This window comes from Caretta caretta, chromosome 11 (genome assembly GCF_965140235.1).
Source record: "Caretta caretta isolate rCarCar2 chromosome 11, rCarCar1.hap1, whole genome shotgun sequence".
In the NCBI taxonomy this organism is placed as follows: Eukaryota; Metazoa; Chordata; order Testudines; family Cheloniidae; genus Caretta; species Caretta caretta.
The window spans coordinates 26068625-26090883 of record NC_134216.1 but is presented as its reverse complement, the minus strand read 5'-3'; the positions used below and the strand labels follow the sequence as shown (position 1 = coordinate 26090883).

Genomic DNA, 22259 nt, shown 5'->3' with positions numbered 1-22259 from the left:
AAGTATTAGTCTGAAGCATGTTAAACTGTAGTTTATTACTTCTTCCTAGTAAGCTTGGCTTTAAAATCTGAATTGGATAATGAGGACAGTGGGTATGAGGTCTGCCAGGTGCCTTACAGAGGAGAAAAAAGTCCCTTATCTTCTGACTTTAAGGGAGACAAGATTGAGTAAGTGGTAGATTCCTGACTTTTGAGCTAGTATTTGTAGGGTTTCAATATGGTTAAAACTTAGCTAGGTGGGCACCAACTTTAAAAAGATTTAGCCTAAATATTAGAAAGTGCTTTCTAACTATAAGGATAGTTGTATTCTGGAATAGGTTACCAAGGGGTGTTGTGGAATCCCCCCTCACTGGAGATTTTTAAGAACAGATTAGACAAACACCTGTTCAGGATGGTCTAGTTATACTTGATTCTGCCTCAGCACAGGGGCATGAACTAAATGATCTTTGAGGACCTTCCTACCCTACATTGATATATTTTATATCTTTCTTTCCTTTAGGGTAGTTTTGCTGAAAACCTTGCATTTCTTCTTGAAGCTTTAAAGAAAGGTAAATATTTTGTATAAGACTTTAAACCCCCGGTGAGTTTTAACAAACTTTCACCCAAATGCTGTAGAGAAATCAAAGATTACCTCACGCTCTAGACAAGTGGTCTCCAATCCTTTTTAAGCCCAAGATAACTTTTTGAATCTAAGGGCAACCCAGGATCTACCCTGTCCCTTCCCCAAAGCTCTGCCCTGCTCACTCCATCCCCCCTCTCTGTCGCTTGCTCTCCCTCACTTTCACTGGGCTGGGGTAGGTGGTTGTGGTTCGGGAGGGGGTACGAGGCTCTGGGCTTGGGCCAAGGAGTTTGGTGTGTGGGAGGGGGCTCTGGGCTGAGCCTGGGGCAGGGGGTTGGGCTACAGGGGGCGGTCCGGGGCGCTAGCTCTGGGAGGAGGTTGGGATGCAGGAGGGGGTACAGGGTGCTAGCTCTGGGAGGGGGATCAGGGCAGGAGCAGAGTGTTGGGATTCAGGAGGGGGGTTGGGGTGCTGGCTCCAGGAGGGGGTTGGGGCGCAGCCTCCTGCAGGGCAACACTTCCTTTCGGCAGCTCCCAGTGGGCGGTAGGCACAGCGAGGCGAAGGCAGGCTCCCTGCCTATCCGGCCCCACACCGCTCCCGGAAGGGGCCAGTGTGGTCCATGCGCTGCACCTCTCTGCAAGCACTGCCCCCACAGCTCTCCTAGCCAATGGGAGCTGCGGGGGCGGTGCTTGCAGGCAAGAGCAGTGCGTGGAGGGAGACCCCTGCTTTTCCCCCTCACCCCCAGCTGGGGGGCTGCACTGGCGGCTTCTGGGGGCAGCGTGGGGCCAGAGTAGGCAGGGAGTTTGCCTTCGCGATAGCTATACTACACCACCGGAGATCGCGATCAACTGGGAGATCCTCTAGGATCAACCAGTCGGTGACCACTGCTCTGGACCATAGTACAAGGCACTTCTGCATGAGAATGAACCTTGGTTGCAAAATGGGTAGAGTGAACAGTCGTGTGGTCATATCAAGCATTGTGATGTTTGAATCAAATGCTTAAGCTTAATTTACAGGAGCAGCACTAAAGACTTCTTTCTACTGTTCATGGAATGGCTAAGGATGGCAGGTTTAAAAAAAACCCTGAAAATAGTATTGAACTTTTTTCTGTTGCTTTTAAACAGTTACTGTTTGATTTTTATTTTTTTTTTTTGTCTCATTCATACCATCTTCCCCCAGCAAAATGCAATCAGATTTTGCAGGTTTTATTGTTCATTCTACCAAAAGCAAATATTTGCTATGCATTCAGGTGTAGAATGCAGTGGTGGATGTGCATGTAGATTTTTGCAATGCTGTTATCAAGTCTGTTTGCCCATGATGAGAATTGATATAGCCTTCTTAAAATATTAAAATGATAAATGGGCATCTTAACTGTCGTTTTCACTGTTTATTTGTAACCAAAAAATATCTTGACAAGCTAGTTTAACCTCTGCAGTACTTTAAGCTAAATAATCATCATCAACCATGGCATGTAGCAAATACACATGAGATGGGGGTCTTATGAATTAGCAAAGATTCTATAAACAGGTTAAAACTTGAGGGCACACTAGAACAAAAGTGCTGCAAAGGTAAGAAGTCTAGTAGTTGTGTACTTACCAGTTCAGTAATATACTGTTTTAATTCCTGTCTTAGGTGACCGAGATAGCAGTTGTCCAGTGCTCTTTATACTGGATGAATTTGACCTCTTTGTTCATCACAAGAACCAGACATTACTGTATAATCTTTTTGATATATCCCAGTCAGCACAGACTCCGGTAACAGTTATTGGACTTACATGTAGACAAGTAAGAAGTTTTTCTTTTCTGTTTTATAGAGCTTATGTTTCTGACAACTGTAATGTTTCATATTCTTTTCATATTTTTATTCTTAAGAGTCATGTCTTAAGGAGACAATTCTGCTAACTTCGGAAACTTCTCCCCCTGACCTAGCGTTGTTATATTGGCTTACTTTAAAAATTGATTCTAGTACAGATACAAAATAAGTGACACAAAATAGTAAATATTCAGAGCAAATGGGAACAGAAGTAGGAAAACAGGAATATGCTCCAGTAACCTCTCTTACTAAGAAAATGAAGGAGGTTCTTTCAGATTTAATAGGAAGCAATTTTTTCCTGCATCTTAATATCTGTCTTAAAGATGAAGCATCTCACCAAAAAGTACCAAAAGTTATAAAAAGAAAAGGACAACACAAGAAGCTATTAAAGTTAATGCCATAGAAACAATGTCAGTGCTATGTCAATTTCTCCTATGTCTTAACCAGACTGTACTTCAGGAGAAAAAGCTGTGGTCACCCCACTTAATCTTTGCGTTGCCTATGTCTGGACTTAAAGATGGAATTGAGGACAGGGTCATCTTCAGGGTATAGTGACAAACTTATCACTGGTGTCCCCCACAAAAAAGATTTAGAATAAGCACTAGAAATGACTTTAAACCACACTGACACTGTCAAAGAAGAATGCCTTTTCATTTCAGGTAATTAAAAAGAAATAAACTATATATAAACTTCTACACTCTTAAGACATAGGGGAACACAGAACAACAATAAGCATTACCCAGTGTAACATTGTTGTTTTGTTTTGTAATTAATATAAAGAACTGCTAAAAAGTTTAAACAAACTAAATGTTGCAGGGATTACATACAGTATGTAGCCACAAACTCAACAGTAGTAATTGTGAATCTTCAGGCTTGCCTTATATGTAACTAGGCTTTTCGGATCTCTGCTTTTTTTGTTCCCTGTTAGCTTCAGTTTTACTGCTTAAAAATGGTTACATTCTGGAGAAGAGGGCAAAAACTTGGACTTCTTTTACTACTTCGCAGGAGCCATGATAATCCATTTCTCATTAGTTTTCCATCTAAAAAATATCAGGATCAACATTGTTACCTATCTTTTGTTCTACAGGCTGCTGGTCTCTTCCTTTCCTCATTCACTATTGAGCAAGTGTAGAAACTTGGATCAAACTACACTGTCTTTCTACCACACTATGAAATATGACGACTGCTTTTTTTAAAAACAAACCTTTTTCACCAGTAATTGCTGCTATAACACTGCCATACTTACAAAAGAAAAGACTTCTGATCTAGACTAATTTTGGGAAGTGTGGAGGTGGGGCAGGGTAAAATGTTTCAGGCTTTTCTTACGTTCACTTTGTTAAATATAAGGCAGTCTTGCTTATCATTAAACACTAAATCTGTGCGTTACTACAATAAGGTATGTCTTCGTGGAATACAAACTACGTGTGTTTTTAAAAAGCTGGTTAAACAACCATCATTCCTTCAATCAAACACTCGTGATGATAACATTAACAATCTAGAAAAGTATTATTAAAGATTATTTTAACTTTTTTTAATGCTCTTAAAGCAACAGTTGAAAAGATGACTAGGTTACAAAAAAAGGAAGAGGAAGATGTCTTAGAAAACAATGGGCCTCCAATAGAGCAGAAGTTTAGAGGTGCTTCTGGTTTTTGGTTTGGGGCAATGTCTAATGGGCAAGTTACTTGAAGTTAATATTGGACCAATTTAATGTACAGAATGTGCAGTTAATGTACAGAATCTCTTCTGTTATAAAGGTTCCTGTTTCCAGGGTCCACTACACTCTCCATCAGTGACTTACTTAATTGGATTCAGGAGCAAAATCTTTTATAAAAAGACTGATTTTAAACAATCTTCCACATCTTTTTAGAGAGTCTCATTAGATTTCATGAGAATTGGAGGTTGATATACAGTGGGTCATCAGATTGTATATACAAGATTGTGTTTTTTGTCCTATTACTACTGTACTTACTTTTAGTTTGTCTTGATTTCATTCTCTTTCTGGAGATGATTTCATGCATTTTTAACAAAGCCTAAACTTTCCCAATTTCAGGGCAAGTAAAAGGACTGGAAAAAGTAATCCGTCTCTTACCCAAATGTCACTGTAATAGGGAAGCAGTACTTAATTTTCCTTTTAATAGACAAATGCCAATTTTCTCTTATTTCCTTCTGATGACAAGCTCTTTATTACCTCTCTAGAGAAAATCAGATTATTCTTCCTGCTCAAAAGCAGCCTAATAGTATTTGTGTGGTACAAGAGAATTATTCTTCTAAAAGAGAAATGTTGGCTCTTGAAATTTTTCTGGCAAGATCAGGTTCAGCCTTCCAAAAGACATGTGAAATGAGCCACCAACCTACACATTTTTACAGTCCTGATACAGTGGCTGAAGTCTTGAATACAACCCAAAGTAATTGAAATATTTAGTCTATGGAATAATTACTGTGTGTCCCAGCAACTAATTACTGTGACTTAAGTAAATAGCTTGTAGTTGGGCATTTAAAAGAAACATTGTCAATTATATTATAAATTAGCAAGTTTGTTACTAATCATGCTTTAGATTATTAAAACAAAACTTTAATAATCCAGTTTTTTCTATTTATGCTATTTGTACTTTCCTCTTAGACTGTTTCACTGAATCTGTCTTTTTTTAAACAAGGATATTCTGGAACTCCTGGAAAAGAGAGTGAAGTCAAGGTTCTCCCACCGACAGATATATTTGCTGAATTCGTTTGATTTTAAACAATATCTTAAAATATTTAAAGAACAGTTGTATCTACCTGCAGAGTTTCTATACAAGCCTTTCACACAGAAATGGAATAAGAATGTTCAGGTAACTTGAAACAAAGGTATTAATAATGAAGTAATTAATTTGTCTCACTGAAGTGTTCGAAAAAGTTAAAATTCATAATTTTTCTAAATTGCTGTGGTTTATAGTGTTTTTGTCTTTAGTGTCCTCTGTTTATTTTTGGTATTCACTATTTAAGGAAGGAATAAAATGTGAAATAGCCTATGTTTTCTCTTTTGCTTCAGGTTTTTAGAAAAATAGTGTGAATTTAACTGTTTGTATTATCATAGCTCCTAGTAGCCCTAGCCCCATTGTCCTAGGCATTGTACAAATAGAACAAAAGTACAAGAAAAACAGTAAGACAATATTGGTCAGCAGACCAGTGGCTGAGCCCATTTTCAAATAATTTATTAATCTGAGTAAAGGATGATGTGATGAATCATGTGAATGTTGAATCACGTGCCATCTGAAATAATCCTGAGCAGATTGTGCTTGGATTTAAGCTCTCTTGAGAGGGAATGACGTTTACACTGACCATGTGCCTTGAAGAAACTGTGTACATATGATATAGCTTGTATTGTGAATGAAACCTTGGACTTTGTTTAATAAGCTGATTGTTAACATGTATATCTCTAGCTGTATTTCACTATTTGTGATATGAAACTGCCTTGGGCTGTGTTAGATCTGTCAGTTAGGTACTGAGCAGCACGTGGATGGGAAAGCAAATCTGGGAAAGGAAATAGTGCTGGTGACTCGATAGCACTTCGGTGAGCTATTGAGTCAGAATGCCCCAGAATAGCATTAGAACCACAGAGTGATCGTTTGTGCTGTCTTTCCGAAGAACCTTAGAGGTCCTGTTTCTGGCCATTAAAGAACCCATGGCACTTTGTATGAAGAGCAGATATTAAATTAATAAAGTTTAAGGCCAGATGTAACCACTAGATAGTCTAGCTTGGCCATGTGAAAATTATAGGCCATTACATTTTACCCAGTTACCTCAGTATCGAGTTCAATTATTCATTTGTTTAAAGCATATTTTCCAAAAAGACACTCAATCTTCATTTGAAGACACTGAGATAGAGAATCCACCTCTTGCCTTGAGACGTTTTTAGGTATAAAAAGTGCCTTATTTCCAATTTGAATTTCTCTGGCTTCAGCTTTCAGCCACTGGATCTTGTTGTTCTTTTCTCTGCTACATTAAAAAGGACCTGGTTTTAGCCCCTTCTTCCTAAAATCCCTCGTTTGACCTTCAAACTCCAAGCTCTTCCTCCTCAGAAGCAAGTTCCCACAGTGGGGCGGCTGATTCTGCCTAAAAGTGTGTGTGTGGGTGTGTGCGCATGCGCATGGAGGGGCGGGATGAGGCCCTGCCCCCAGCCAAGCTGGAGCCTGGCCAGGGAGCCTGGGCCCTCTATCTGCCCAGAGTGGATGGGCCCAAGAGCAGCCCCTGACCCGTGTCCCCAGGCCTCCTGTCCAAGGCAGGAGGAAGGTCAGTGGCTCCTCACAGCTGCTTGTGCAGCTTTTACCCCAACCCAGCTCCAGCTTCCAGTCTGGCCTGGTGGTGGGGCTGAACAGCAGCAGCCGGGCCATGGCAAAAGCCACCTGGGCAGCTGTGGGGAGCCACGGACCTTCAATCTGCCCTAGGAGAGGGGCCCAGGAGGCAGGGATACTGGCCAGGGGCTGCTCTTTGGGGGGCCTTCCCCACCCTGGGCAGATGGTGGGTCCATGGCTCCCCACAACTGCTTAGGCTCCCTGGGCTGGGCTTGGCTGTGGGCGGGGCCTCAAAGGGAAGAGGAGGGGCAAGGGGCCAGGCCTGGGCAAAAAGTGGACAGGCCATGCCCATTCACTTTCAAAAAGTGGCAGAGCCAAGGCCCCTTGATAACCCCCCCCCCCACCAACCCTCCCGCCCCGTTTTGGTGCCCTAGTCCCAGATCAGGACACACCAGCTAAAACAAGCCCCAGATCCTGCCACAACAGATGCAAAACCTGCAGACCTATCTCCACTGCTACAATGATCAACACCCTCCACAACACCTCTTTCAAGGTCCGTGAGTCATACAAATGTGGTATACCTCACCAGTGCACTAAATGCTCCCACACCAACTATGTGGGTGAAACCAATCACTATGCTCTTGAATGAACTGTCATAGGGGAAAAAAAACCCCACCATATCACCTGTGGGCGAACACTTTTTTTTCATAATGCAGTCACTCTGTATCTGACCTATCAGTACTCTTAATCAGGGTTTTGGAGCAGTGCCTGGAGCTGAAGCACGGAGCTGCAGGTTTTTGCCTGGAGCTGGAGCGGAGCCAGAGCACAGCTCCAAAGCCCTGCTTAGAATCACAGAAGAGTAGGGTTGGAAGAGACCTCAGGAGGGTCATCTAGTTCAACCCCCTGCTCAAAGCAGGATCAACCCCTACTAAATGATCCCAGCCAGGCCTTTGTCAAGCCAGGCCTTTAAAAACCTCTCAGGATAGAGATTCCACCACCTCCCTAGGTAACCCATTCCAGTGCTTCATCATGCTCCTAGTGAAATAGTTTTTCCTAATATCCAACAGAGACCATTGCTTCTTGTTCTGTCATCTGCCACCACTGAGAACAGCCTAGCTCCATCCTCTTTGGAACCCCCCTTTCTCAAAGGAAACCTGCAGGGATGTTAGTGGACCACTTACCACATTTCAAGGGACCATTCAAGGATAACTACTTTATGCTAAGCAATCTGTTCCACTTTTCCCAGACCTTATGGGATGGCTCCTGAAAGAAAGTCAGTCAACCTAAGCAATGCAATAGCTACACTGACACGCTGCTGAGCTAATTACATCAACCATGACTCTATGCCAGTCAGGGAGGTGGTGGTGTTAAATTGGTGTAGAGGCACCCGGGAGCTAAATTTAAGTGAAGACACTTCCACAGCTAGGTCGATGCAAGGCAGCTTATGTCAACATAAACATATAGTGTAGACCAGGCCTAAGTGAGATCTTAGGAGAGGGAGTATCATTTGAATAATCCATTTGAAGAGTCTCAATAGTATGGAAATACAGTGGAGGATTTCTCATTTAAAGAGACTATAAACTTGTCTGCTGAGAGGTTGATTTACAAAAAACTAAGTGTTGGCCAGAGGAGATAAGTTTATCAGAGAAGGCAAGTTGAATTGCTTTGTGTACAGCTAGTTAAATGATTAAGAATCAGATGTGGTTTTAAAACCATTAAAATATGGATACAAATGAGAAAATACATGAATTTCTTTCAGTAACCTTTTTCAATAGGTGTGTATATATAATCAAGAAGTTCTACAGTGATCATATAATTAGGCAAAACATTGAGAGTGCACCATAAAATATGTATTTTAGAGCTGAAAGGGGATTCAGCTAGTGGTGGCATGTTTAGTATTGCCTAGTTCAATATAAAATGGACTGTAATTTCACTTTTTTCAAGTTTATACTTGTGGAAATGTTCTCTACAAGAGCTTGGCCTGTCTTTCCCCCTGAAAAGAGATTTCAGTGAATTTTTTTTCCAGAATTTTGCTCTGATTCCACAATAAATATTAATATTGGATAATAAAAATAGGTCTGGTTAGATGACCAAGAATTTTCCAGTTGGTCAAGAAACAGTACATCTTAAAAATTCCATTTTTAGTCTCTTTCAGAAGACAGAACAGTGCAAGATGTGCTACGAAATCATTTCCACTGCAGCAAAGACCTGCGATCACTTCACATGCTATTGGTATGTATTGATATTTGTCTCTAAAATATTGTTAAATCATGAAATTGCTAATACAGTAGCCTGTAAGCTAGTTATTTTTCATACAAATTAATTGAGCTTTACTTGAAACATCTTCTTGGATAGGTTTTTTCAAATGTCATTAGCAGTGTATATTTGTACATTCCTTCATTCACTAGTGCATATTTTATTCCTTATTAAGTATATGAATAATTGTACTGATTTATGACTGTGCTTTTATTTAAGGATACACTTATGGTTCATGAGTCTTCATTATTTGACTGTGTAGTCAACTGCTTCGTTCAGATTTAGTCCTTGCTTTATTATAAAATGTATTGCTGAGCTATATAGTGTACACATATAGAATGAATGTTTAAAGCATTTCACTCTTAAGAGACAACATCCAGTTAATCATATTTTGCCCTGAATAAGATTTTTTCCTACCTCTAACTGCTGAATCTGAACTATTTCTACTTCTTCAGAGTCCCTTTACTTCCGCTATCTTAACCACACAGCTGTACTACTTCCCGCACAAGCCTACTTGCAAGTCTGTAGCCGTAGCTGCTTTTTCCTAATCTTTGACTCCCGCCTCACATTCTTCTCCCACTCTTTCCTCCCTTTCCAGACAGGATCCTAATTATTTCTTCAGAGAAGATCAATAAGTTCTGATTGTCTCCCTGTTCCACTTTTTTACCCCCTACGTTTTCCTCTCTTGCCTCTTAATATGCTCTTTTTTTTTCCTGTCATGGACACTCTCTTCCCCCAACCTCCCATTGACCATCTCCCCATATCTTCTAACCTTCCTTGCCACTGCCTTCATCTCTACTCTCCTCCTTCTCCTCAGTCTCTCTGTCATCAGGTTCCTTTTCCTCCCAGTACAAGCCTATTTTGATCTCTCCTAAGTAGACTTAAAGAAGGTGTTTTGGTTTCCTGGTCTCCCTCAAGCCCAAGAGGGAAGAACTGGGTATTATCTGGGGCCATTCAAGTGGCTTCATACCTTTTGTGATGTGGTCTTCAGCCGTCGTGGGTTTCCATGGTGGGCTGTCACAACAACTGGGTTCCTAATTATAGTGCAGAGAGGAACACAGATTGGCAGAGCTGCCCTCTAAGCAGCTTTTTGGGAAGAATCTGGCCAAATCTCTCAAATATCCATCGACCAAGTCCTCTTAGTGTTCTCAAGGTTTTCAGAGGGAAGGGGCTTACACCAGTCCTCCACTTGGAGGCAATCTTGTTCCAGGGCAGTCCAGGGATCCTTCACTTCTTTATGAAGGAGATTCCCAACAGACAGAACTCCTTTTTGCATTGCTGAACGCTGACCTCAAGCAGCCCTAATACAGCCTTGCTGGCCAGCACCCTACCCCTTTTTCAGTCATTCCATTAGAACAGTGGTGGGCAACCTCTGGCCCGCAGGCCGCATGTGGCCAGTCAGGGTAATCCACTGATGGGCCACGAGACGGTGTTTACATTGACTGTCCGCAGGCACGGCCACTCGCAGCTCCCAGTGGCCACAGTTCGCCGTTCCCGGCCAATGGGAGCTGTGGGAAGCGGCAGCCAGCACATCCCTGAGGCCTGCGCTGCTTTCCAGAACTCCTTTTGGCCAGGAACGGCGAACTGCAGCCACTGGGAGCTGCCTGCAGCCATGCCTGGAGGTGGTCAATGTAAACACTGTCTCGCGGCCTGCCAGCAATTACCCTGACGGACCCACCACTGCATTAGAAGGTCAATTCAGATCTTTCTCTTAGGCCTGGAATTATGGATCTTCAGTACCTGTACACAAGAAGAGATTAGTTTAGGATATGCCACAGTTCCTTCCTGGATCTCCTCCTGCCCATCAAATCTGGAATGTAGAGGTAGACAGCTGAGATCTTCTGAACAAAAAGGCCATCTGTCTTGTCTCTGACCCTACACCTCCACTTCCTGACCAGAGGCTAGGGATTTTACTCCTGATATTCCATTGTTTACTAGTGCACATGGAGCTCTTGTCCACTTTGAAACTCAACTACTGGATCTGCTGTAGAAAATTCTGAATTGGAACCACTCCTCTTGTCTATTCTTCAACCCATCTCACCCTGCAACTTCTTTTGCATTGTGCACCTGTAGGATCTGTACTTTTCTCCCCCCTCATGTTAACACATTGGCAATACCAACACTTTACGATGTAACCAGAACATCCACTTCTGCCCGTCCTTTGGTCTTGCCTCTGACTTGTGTGTTTTCTGCAAAACCCTTAACCTTCATAACCAACTTGAATGAGGAAAATTATTCACATTGTATCTCTGCCTGAACATGATTCAAACCTCAATCTCCTCTCCAGTCCATGAACAGTTTCTCTCTTACAGACCACAGACACCTCTTCTGCAGGGAATTCCTATCTGCTTCCAGCCTTGGTAACCAAATATCAAGGTATGACATATTAGAATCTTTCCTCACCTGTGTCAGCCACACTTTTCAGCAGATAAATCACTGTGTTCTGAGCGGATTTGGCACAATTGGGTCAGATTCTGCTTATGCCTCCTGCAGAACTTTATTTTCCAGAGATGGTGCACACACTTACCTGAGGAACTCTGTGCACATCCCAACCAAGAATCCTTTCTGTGCTGCTCTTCCCCTTTGGACGCCAGGGAGCTAAGTTTCTCTGCATTAAACATGCCGCCATCCTATCAGGCTGGTGAGTTCACTTGAGCAGTTTATCAGCCCAAGAAATGTGCCCTCCTCAATATCCAGATCTCCATGTGCTATTTGCTCAGCTGTATTGAGCATGGAACCACTTTTGAACAACAGTTTTACATTCTGGTTTGCTGTGTTAACAAGTGAGGGTAGACTGCGTAGATTTCACTACAGGAATTTAACCCAACTGTCTTGGGAAAAGATATTTTCTCAGGGGATAGGAACAGAGAATTGAGCTGCTGCTTCCCTGGTATCTAGCCCAAGAAAAATTAAACAGGACGAAGCTGAGAATTTCTCTGGATCTATTGCTTCGGATTGTCCAACACCATGAGCACTGGCCACAGTCCTCTATTGATATTCCCCTGGAAACTTGACCTGTTATCCTGAGGCTAAAGCATCTTCTGCAGCTTGGAACAATTAGCTTTTGTTTCCTGGGGGCTAAGTGGTTTCCGCTCTAACCTAACTGCCTCTCAGAGATAACTTTACCTGGTTCTGGAATACCTTTACCAGTAGTCAAAATAAAAGGGCTGAGGTGCTGAATTGTTCTCTCTAGCATGTCCTGAATTCCTTGTTTGGCTTGGAAAAGGGGCTGAAGGTGAGGTGAGCCCTGAGTTTACTCTTTGGCAATAAGAGGAGGTCAGAATACAGATTTTGTTCGTCTCATTACAGCACCCCACGTGCAGCCCAGTTTCCCCTTAATAGGACTTTCCCTTAATTTTGAATGTAGTTGTCTGCCATTTGAACCTGTGGGAACAGTATCCCGGAGGTTGCTTTCTCTCGAGTTAGTTTGTAATTGGTGACTTCAGTGCAAGGAATCGGATGACCTTGCTAGTTATCTTTCTACCTTAATTTTTTTCCTATATCAGCACATTTTTACTTACCCCTGCAGTTGGTTACTTAAGTTTAATTCAGAAATAATTATTTTACTTCATTATGTCAAGAACCTTTCAATTCTCTTCAATGGAATTTATATTCCCTTAATGTGGAACAGGCCCTGAAGTTTTGTCTTGCTCAGACTCAGTAATTCAGAAAAGTTCAGTACTTCAGCAACAGCAAAGCTGTTTGTAAGGCTACAGTAAATGACTGAACTTGGGAGTGTAGCCTAGGTGCTTATAACCCTGTTGGTAAAATCTAACTAACTGCAGGTTAGACAGGTTTTACCAAGACCCGTTCCCTCATGACCACCTCAGGAGTGTGAAGGACTTAAGTATCTCCCAGCTGCAAGGCAGTCATCAGGCTGTCTCTGTATGCCTTCATCTGTGAGTATTTACTGAATTTCTGTATGGCAGAATTGCAGTGCAGTCATTCAGTGGTCCAAGCTCCACTCTAGGTAAGCTCTTATCTGTAGATATACTGCTCACTAATTCCAGTGGTATAAATGTAGGATAAGTGAAAAGGGGCTCACAACAGAAAACTTTTGGTAAGTTACCTTTATAGTCCTCTTTCTATTCTACATGTTTCCCATTTCACATTAAGGCTGTCATTTGTGAAGTCTTAGCTGTTTCTCACTCTGATTTTTACCTAACTCAGTCCTTCAACTGGCAAGAAAGAGGCACTGATGCCTGTATACCTTGAATGAATGATAGTTCTGGTTCCTTCTTCCTGCCACTGAATATAGTGACTACCAGACAGGATAGGAGCAAAGGACTGTGACAGTTGTCAGTTATCTTTGCTTACAGCACCATGCTCTATTCTTACACTGGGACAAAACCCTAAAGATATGGGACTGGTCAACATTCAGTAGAAGATTCTTGATGATCACTTAACTGAATGGGGTAGAAACCAGGCCTTCTTTCAGATGGACCCACAGGAGTGTGGGAGACAGCAATAAAACCCATAGCTCACAAGACAGGACAGAAAACTTCAAATGTTTATTGTTTTAAAAAGTAAATCTGCCATGGCTGAGATTTAATCTCCTGTTAATGTGCCTGTTTCCTCCCACCACCATCTAATATGCAGGTTTAAAGAATTAAAATTATATCTTTCTGTTCCACTGAAGAACATTGCTTGGCTGTGTATTTAAGAGTAAGTTATTAGCAGCTTTCTTAAATACTTGCCTTGTGAATTTGTATAAATTCTGAAATTAAAACAAATGTACAATGGTGGTATGGGATACCAGTCTGGTCTGAAACAAATTAATTTCTATTTGCATTGTATTATTACTGGCTCAAATGTCATTTTAATGTTGGTCTTCAGTTATCAGCCATAAAAAAGTATCAGTCTACTGTATTCTGAATTTTCTAAAATTAGTGTTAGTTGTTCTGTACTTTCTAAAAATTCTGGCATGTCTTCTAAACTAGTAATTGGGTTCTGCCCACAAAAACATTTAAATATAAACTGTAATTGATATAACTTTGTATCTTGCAGGATAGATATAAACTTATTGGGGAACCTTGTCTCTATACTCCACAGGGTCAGCTAACTTTCATTTTCTATAAGTGCATTGGGCAAGTTGCTCCTCCCTGTATACAAAAGTAGTATATTTGAAATGATGTTCATAGTAGGATAGTCACTTGAAGGTCAAGTGAAAGCTAATTAATTAGGAATATCACTTAAGGCCAATTCTTCATTGAAATTTGTGTTTTCAGCCATTCATTGCATCAATTTGTGAGCTATTAGTGTCTTGTCATTTTGCGTTTGGAATCTAAATGTGGCTAGGCTGTACTGTTACCCAGATATAAGGTTTTTCTTTCTCCAGTCTTCAGAACAAATAACTCAAGATGAGTCAGTTGTATTAATGAACTAGCTGCCAGATTTTTAGCTGCCTTTAGTGTTGTAACTTCCTCTGTAAATGCACATATCAGCTTTATTTATAAATGTTTCCCATTGATTACTCTAGGAAGCATATACACTTTCACATATGAATGTCATGAGTATGGAATGTATATAATCAATATTTGTATAAGAAACATTTCTCTTGCTTTATTTTCAGATGCTTGCTTTAAGTAGCATAACAGTATCTCACCCATTTATGACTGGATCAGATCTTCTTGAAGCAAGCAAATTGTGCAGAATGGACTCAAAAGCAAACATTGTACATGGTAAATTCCAGTATTTTTTACTTTAATAATTTGTGAATATAGAAACCCTGAAGGTGCTAAGGTGATGGCCCTTAAGTTCTTCTCTTGCACTGGACAAGTAAAGTTCAGGAAACTGTCTTCTTCCTCACAAGTCCCCTTTAGTTCAGCTCCCTGGTGGGGGAACATCTCTGCCCCTGGGTAGTGCCCCCCGCTACTTTCCCATTACATCCTGTTACCTTACTTTTGAAGCAATGAAGTGTCTTTGGTCCTCTAGTCTAAGTGTTGGTTGATAGAAGCACTCCATGCTTTCATACCAGATCTTTCACTCCTGGTCTCTGGATATGAGTGAACTTTTTACAGGTGTCATAAATATAAAGGGAAGGTGTAAACCCCTTTGAAATCCCTCCTGGCCAGGGGAAAGCTCCTCTCACCTGTAAAGGGTTAAGAAGCTAAAGGTAACCTCGCTGGCACCTGACCAAAATGACCAATGAGGAGACAAGATACTTTCAAAAGCTGGGAGCAGGGAGACAAACAAAGGGTTTGTGTCTGTCTGTGTGCTGCTCTTGCCAGAGACAGAACAGGAATGGAGTCTTAGAACTTTTAGTAAGTAATCTAGCTAGGTATGTGTTAGATTATGATTTCTTTAAATGGCTGAGAAAAGCATTGTGCTGAATAGAATAACTATTTCTGTCTGTGTATCTTTTTTGTAACTTAAGGTTTTGCCTAGAGGGGTTCTCTATGTTTTTGAATCTAATTACCCTGTAAGATATCTACCATCCTGATTTTACAGGGGGGATTTCTTTATTTCTATTTACTTCTATTTTTTATTAAAAGTCTTCTTGTAAAAAACTGAATGCTTTTTCATTGTTCTCAGATCCAAGGGTTTGGGTCTGTGGTCAGCTATGCAAATTGGTGAGGCTTTTTATCCAACATTTCCCAGGAAAGGGGGGGTGCAAGTGTTGGGAGGATTGTTCATTGTTCTTAAGATCCAAGGGTCTGGGTCTGTAGTCACCTAGGCAAATTGGTGAGGCTTTTTACCAAACCTTGTCCAGGAAGTGGGGTGCAAGGTTTTGGGAAGTATTTTGGGGGGAAAGACGCGTCCAAACAGCTCTTCCCCAGTAACCAGTATTAGTTTGGTGGTGGTAGCGGCCATTCCAAGGATAACGGGTGTAATATTTTGTACCTTGGGGAAGTTTTGACCTAAGCTGGTAAAGATAAGCTTAGGAGGTTTTTCATGCAGGTCCCCACATCTGTACCCTAGAGTTCAGAGTGGGGGAGGAACCTTGACAACAGGGTTTGTTTTTTTTAAAATGAGAATGTAGGTCTTGTCAAAGGTGCTATAGTTAGGGAACTTCTGTCTCCTGTGCCCTATCTACAGAAAGATAGTATGGACAAAGGTAATATGAGGCTTCTTTCCCTGATCATCTGCCTTCCCTCATGGCTGGAGGAGAAAGTAATGTTCTCTGTAAAGGGAGCCAGAGGTTAGTTTTAAGTGGTAACCCTTGAGGCAGAAGAGCAGTTTCCTGGGACATTGTCATAAATATAAAGGGAAGGGTAAACCCCTTTGAAATCCCTCCTGGCCAGGGGAAAGCTCCTCTCACCTGTAAAGGGTTAAGAAGCTAAAGGTAACCTCGCTGGCACCTGACCAAAATGACCAATGAGGAGACAAGATACTTTCAAAAGCTGGGAGGAGGGAGAGAAACAAAGGGTCTGTGTGTCTGTCTATAGTCTGTCTTTGCCGGGGATAGACCAGGAATGGAGTCTTAGAACTTTTAGTAAGTAATCTAGCTAGGTACGTGTTAGATTATGATTTCTTTAAATGGCTGAGAAAAGAATTGTGCTGAATAGAATAACTATTTCTGTGTATCCTTTTTGTAACTTAAGGTTTTGCCTAGAGGGGTTCTCTATGTTTTGAATCTAATTACCCTGTAAGGTATCTACCATCCTGATTTTACAGGGGGGATTTCTTTATTTCTATTTACTTCTATTTTTATTAAAAGTCTTCTTGTAAGAAAACTGAATGCTTTTTCATTGTTCTCAGATCCAAGGGTTTGGGTCTGTGGTCACCTATGCAAATTGGTGAGGCTTTTTATCCAACATTTCCCAGGAAAGGGGGGGTGCAAGTGTTGGGAGGATTGTTCATTGTTCTTAAGATCCAAGGGTCTGGGTCTGTAGTCACCTAGGCAAATTGGTGAGGCTTTTTACCAAACTTTGTCCAGGAAGTGGGGTGCAAGGTTTTGGGAAGTATTTTTTGGGGAAAGACGCGTCCAAACAGCTCTTCCCCAGTAACCAGTATTAGTTTGGTGGTAGCGGCCAATCCAAGGACAAAGGGTAGAATATTTTGTACCTTGGGGAAGTTTTGACCTAAGCTGGTAAAGAAAAGCTTAGGAGGTTTTTCATGCAGGTCCCCACATCTGTACCCTAGAGTTCAGAGTGGGGGAGGAACCTTGACAGACATAAGTTGCAGTTCTGTTTTATCACTCATATTGTCAGACCAGTAGGGAAGAATGAGATGGCTTGAGGTGTAGTGCCATTAGTTTACTGATGATCTGAAGTTCTGTTTCTCCTTTTCTTCAGTCTAGTAGATCCTTCTCCAATGTCCTAAACAAGATGGGTTTAAATGAATGAGCTGGTTGAGGCATCGCTCAAATAAGAGCTGCAAGTGCTGCACTAAGAAATCAACTTGAACTGAGAGCTGATTTCTGACCCTTGGGCTGGGGGGGGAATGTGCAGCAACAGGGCTTGTGCTGACCTTTTGCTACCAAAGTTGGTGACCTAAGTCTTTGGATCCTCAACTGTTTCTGTATGGTCAATGTCCCAAAATGCTTCTCTGTGGGCACTGTAACAATCTATATCTTGGACACCTCCATTGGATTATTGCAGTGAGCTCTTCTTGAAGATATACCTAAGGACTACTCCAACTTCAGCCACAGCAAAATACAGCTGCCCCAATATTTCTCAGTTTCATGAATGGTGCATATTACAGATGTGCTTTTGGAACTGCACTGCCTTGTTTCTGATACAATTCAAGGCATTGATTGTTGCTCTAAAACACACACACTTCAGGGCCTGGCTCTCCACGATTGATTTTTCTCTATGCTTTACCTAACTAGAGGAATACTTTTAGCTAAAAATTCCTTGATTTGTTTCAGAATACCTTGGCCACAGCTCTAGAATTGACTTGTCCCTATTGGCCTGACAATCTAGGTTTGTGTGTTTCTCTTAACTTTCTGGGAGCACACTAAGGCTCATTTCTGTTTGGTTTATGGGTGAGAAGGTAGTTCTTTTAATATGCTTGTCTGCTTACTGGTCTCTGACAAGGAAAGAGACATGTTTATATAAACCCAAAATTAATTGTTGGGTTTGGCCTCCCTTCCATGAGAGATACTACTAGTGGTGATGATTCTTAATAGATACCTGTTTATAAAAAGGTGAATGGGAAATACCAAATAGCAATCAGAAGTTAACTTGTTTCTAACGAGATGGGCTGAACTGAAGTAGCCCAGAAAATGTGCAAATGGTAAGTTGAGAAATAAATGTCCCAGTGGTAAAACTATTACTAAGGTAAATGTAGAGAGACAGACAAGGTGGGTGAGGTAATGTCTTCTATTGGACCAGTGTTGGTGAGAGAAGCTTTTGAGCCACACAGTGCTGTTCTTCAGCTCCGTGGGGCTTGAAAGCTTGTATCTCTCACTAACAGATTTTGGTCCAATAAAAGACATCTTACCCACCTTGTCTCTCTAATATGCTGGGACTGATGTGGCCACTACTACACTATATACACCAAGGTAAGGGTGTCAGTGTAATAATTGTTTAGTGATTCATTAATGTAATCGGGTGGTGGTGATATACTTATCAAAGGATTGATTAACTTGACCATTAGACACAATTTATCTTAAGCTGACATTTAGCTTCCTTAGGGCTTTAAGATTGAAGGCCTTTTGTTTGGTGTCTTAAAAATCTTTTCCTAAACTTCCTGAGTTATTAAAGCAGTACAACAGGCAGCAGGGCCAGCTGATTTACCTGCCTTTCAGAAGGATAGGAATTTAACTCCTATAACGCTACTTCAGTTTACATTTGATCGCATATAAGTCTGAGGCCTTAACTACACTGCCACTTACAGTGCTGAAACTTCCTTCGCTCAAGGGTGTAAAAAAACACCCCCATGAACGGTACAAGTTTCCGCGCTGTAAGTGGCAGTGTAGACAGTGCTACTCCTCTTGCAGAGATGGTTTTATTAGTGATGGAGCTGCCACTACACAGCCACGTTTAAAGCATTGCCGCAACAGCAGACATACCCTGAGTTTCACTGAGGAAAAAATGAGGAGAGATGTTTAAGTTTAATCTAGTCAGCTTTTACGGCTCTTGTTCAACCCTTAAAGTTATATATAACAGTAATTTTGAATTGTTGATGTGCTTCTGTTAATTTCAAAGTAATGCTATATTGTAAATGTGCCTGTATTTTAATGTGCCTAGAAACATGCATATACATGTGAATGACCGTTCCAAATATCTTCTTTTCTCCATATAGGTTTGTCTGTGCTGGAAATCTGCCTAATTATAGCTATGAAACATTTAAATGATGTTTATGAAGGAGAACCATTTAATTTTCAAATGGTCTATAATGGTGAGATGAAAGTATCAACTTTAAAAATCTATAAATATCACTTTACTGTTACTCAAGTAATATCATTTTCCTTGGTACAGAATTTCAGAAGTTCATACAACGGAAAGCACATTCCATGTACAACTTTGAGAAACCTGTTGTTATGAAGGTAAACCCTTAATTTGTTTCCTTACATACCTAGATATTAATCTGTACTTGGGTTATAGGTTTCTGGGAGCTACTTTTAAAAATTGATATCTGTTCCATAGCTAAAGCTCTAAGGGATTTTGCTGTGTAAAGTGATTGGATAGTAGATAATAAAACGATCAGAAAGGTCTCTTATAATGAAAAACACATTTGTGTGGTACTTGTACTGCCATCTGCTGGATGGGTGTTGTATCTCAGTGTCCATGGTTAAATATAAAGACAGAATTTTGGGGGGGGCTAATATCTGACTTATTGAAACATTACATACCTTACCAAAGTGGACTTTATTTTTAAAGAGTTCAGCAGCTGAACCCAAGCACCCGTTGCCATTTATCAAGGGATAAGTTTGGCAGTGAGTGAATTTAGACTGTCATTCCTTTGCGTGGAGATAATTGTTTCAATTGATATAGAGCCTTTTATTCAGAAAGACAGTATTCTGGTTTCTAGCAGACTTCTAAAGTGTTGCCTTGTGTGGCATGTAGGGGTTTTTTTGCTGCCCCCAAATTACTCTGATACAAGGTGCAGGACAGCTAGTATTTAGTCCTGAATCAGTAACCGGTTTAAGTTCCAATATCTCTTAAACAGGGCTCAAGGTAGCTTAATATCAGTAAAGAGCTGAAACTCCCTTTTCTGTCTGGAACTAAGGTGTACTGATCTGTTGGTGAATCTTCATCATACCTGCATCTTTTGGACATAAAACTAGACCTATCAGTCACTAGCAGAAAAGGGTGTGGTCCAGCCCCTGAAGACCCTGTCAGCTTGTAAAAAGCTGCTGCTCACTTGAACCCCCCAAATGAGTTATGCTGCCATCATTTTCTCTCTGGCCTTTCTTTAGACTTGGATGAGACTCCAGCACTTCAACCTCAGTTTCTGGTCCTCCGGGTCACTTGCACAAAAATACAGCATGGCGGATAAACTGTGCTGGTTCCCTTTGACCTCCCAAATTCTCAAACTAACTTGGCCTTCAAGTGTGGCCACACACCTTTGTGCCAGTGACAGACAGACAGGTATGGCTGTGCCTGAAAAAGTGCAAGTAGCCTGAAGAGCCATCATAACAGATCTGTGGACTATAGTGCTTAGTGAAAGGAAGCTTTCATGTAAGTACAAAAATTTTCCTCTTCCATAAGGAAGCATTTGACTGAGCTGTTGGGAGGAACCTTAACATTGTGACTTTTTTTTTTTACATGAAGAGGATTTTAAGTTTATTTGCTCCAAGACTGTACTGCTAGTTTCACCTTATTAAGGGAGCTTGGCTTTATAGGGTTAAATATTTCTGAAATAATTCTTGTAAGTTGTGGTGAATAAGTGACTTATGTAGGATAACCTTCACAACTGATTCATCCATTTGCTGCTACTCTAGGGGAAATATAACTGCCCCAGACCGAAAGGCATCTCTACCACCCCTGTAGTCTATCATGAAAATCTAGCTATTGCCATTCAAGTTTGAGAAATCAAACAAGTCAGGAAATGCAGAGTTCAATTTTTAAGCATAGAATCTCCTTCCTTACACTGAATTATGCCATAGACACTCTAGAAATTAAGAAATTATTGTTTTCAGTTTAATGATACATTGTATGCCTTAAACTCTAGTATCTGGTTTATTCTTTTAATTTTGTAAATTATATCAATTGGGCCTGGGTTGGTTTAAATCTGATATATATACACAAGTTTGAATTTTTCATTAGATTTTATAATTTAAATACTACTCATGGCCTAGAGTTCAAGATGGACCACCCTTTTCAATTCTCCACTCCCAGATGAGCCCCAGCAACTGACAGCTCACTATTCAATCTTACACAAGTTTGTCTTGGTTAAACTGAACAAAAATCAAGTAATTTCATTACTCTACAAGTTACTAAACAGTGACTGAAGGCTATATATTCTGTACTTACTGTGGGTGAGGTATTGCAAAAATGACATGCTCAAAACTAATAAACCACTTTTTCAAACTTGTCTTGATCCTTTGGAGATCTAGAAAGAAAAGTCAATGAACAAAATTCATTCAGCCAGTGAGAATACCTTTAGTGTATCCTGCTCAGGCTTTTTGAAAAATCCCAGTTAGTATATCAAGCCCAGAAAACTTAGTTTTTGCAAGAACAGGGCATTTGAGTAACGGAGGAGTACAAGCAGCTGTATTTGTCTATAGTAGTTGCTGCTTCTGCTACTGTAAAATGTGTCCTATGTGGGCTATTCAGAATGGTGGTTGTAGACTGGAAAATGTTTGACTTACCCCAGACTTGCTTGTTTTTTTCTTTAGGCTTTTGAACACTTGCTACAACTAGAGTTAATAAAACCAATAGAAGGACTGTCTGTGCGTGCTCAGAGAGAATACCTACTAATGAAGCTACTTTTGGACAATAATCAAATAATGGATGCTTTGCAGGTGTATCCAAACTGCCCAACAGATGTGAAACAGTGGGCAACATCCTCATTGAGTTGGCTGTGAACTTTCTGAAGCTTATTAAAACCACATTAAGGTGAAATACAATAAGTTGGGTTGACTCAGCATAATTTCAGTGGATACTGCTCATTCACTTGACATTAAGAGCATGTGTTTTTTTTAAATATGGTGTACTTTTCTGAAGTGTTCCATGATATTGAAAATAAAGTCAAGAAAATGATGTTTACGGTGCCTTGATAATTAGTTCAGGGAGTCTAAACACCAGTCTCACATTAAAACACTTTATTTCCAGTCTTCAGTTAAAAACACTTCTCTGTTCATGGCCATAGTGCAGCTGGATTTAGGTTTTCTTCAGGAATCTGTTGTTCGGATGTTTGGCTAGCGCCAAGTGGGATTTTTGGTTAAACTACAGGAAAGAAACCCACCAGTTTGGACTTACACAGTGATCCTAATTCTGAGTTGAATAAAATTTGAAGTTGATATTCCCCTG

General features: G+C 40.8%; 1 protein-coding gene across 6 annotated transcripts in view; it reads left to right on the top strand.

Moving 5' to 3' along the window:
* Positions 1–21989, top strand: part of ORC4 (origin recognition complex subunit 4) — a 66301-nt gene extending 44312 nt beyond the window's left edge. For 5 of the 6 annotated variants that reach the window (XR_007359199.2, XR_007359200.2, XR_007359201.2 and 2 more), the window contains 9 exons: positions 499–547; positions 2189–2340; positions 5023–5196; positions 8785–8871; positions 14468–14576; positions 19087–19182; positions 19263–19330; positions 20204–20465; positions 21626–21729. Coding sequence is in view for 1 of the 6 variants with exons in the window: in XM_048870258.2 (XP_048726215.1) it covers positions 499–547; positions 2189–2340; positions 5023–5196; positions 8785–8871; positions 14468–14576; positions 19087–19182; positions 19263–19330; positions 21626–21814 (924 nt within the window). In the remaining 5 variants the exon portion in view is untranslated. Of the gene's footprint in view, positions 1–498; positions 548–2188; positions 2341–5022; positions 5197–8784; positions 8872–14467; positions 14577–19086; positions 19183–19262; positions 19331–20203; positions 20466–21625 lie in introns of all 6 variants that reach the window. The other variant, XM_048870258.2, reaches the window with a different exon arrangement.
* Positions 21990–22259: the final 270 nt, after the last annotated feature.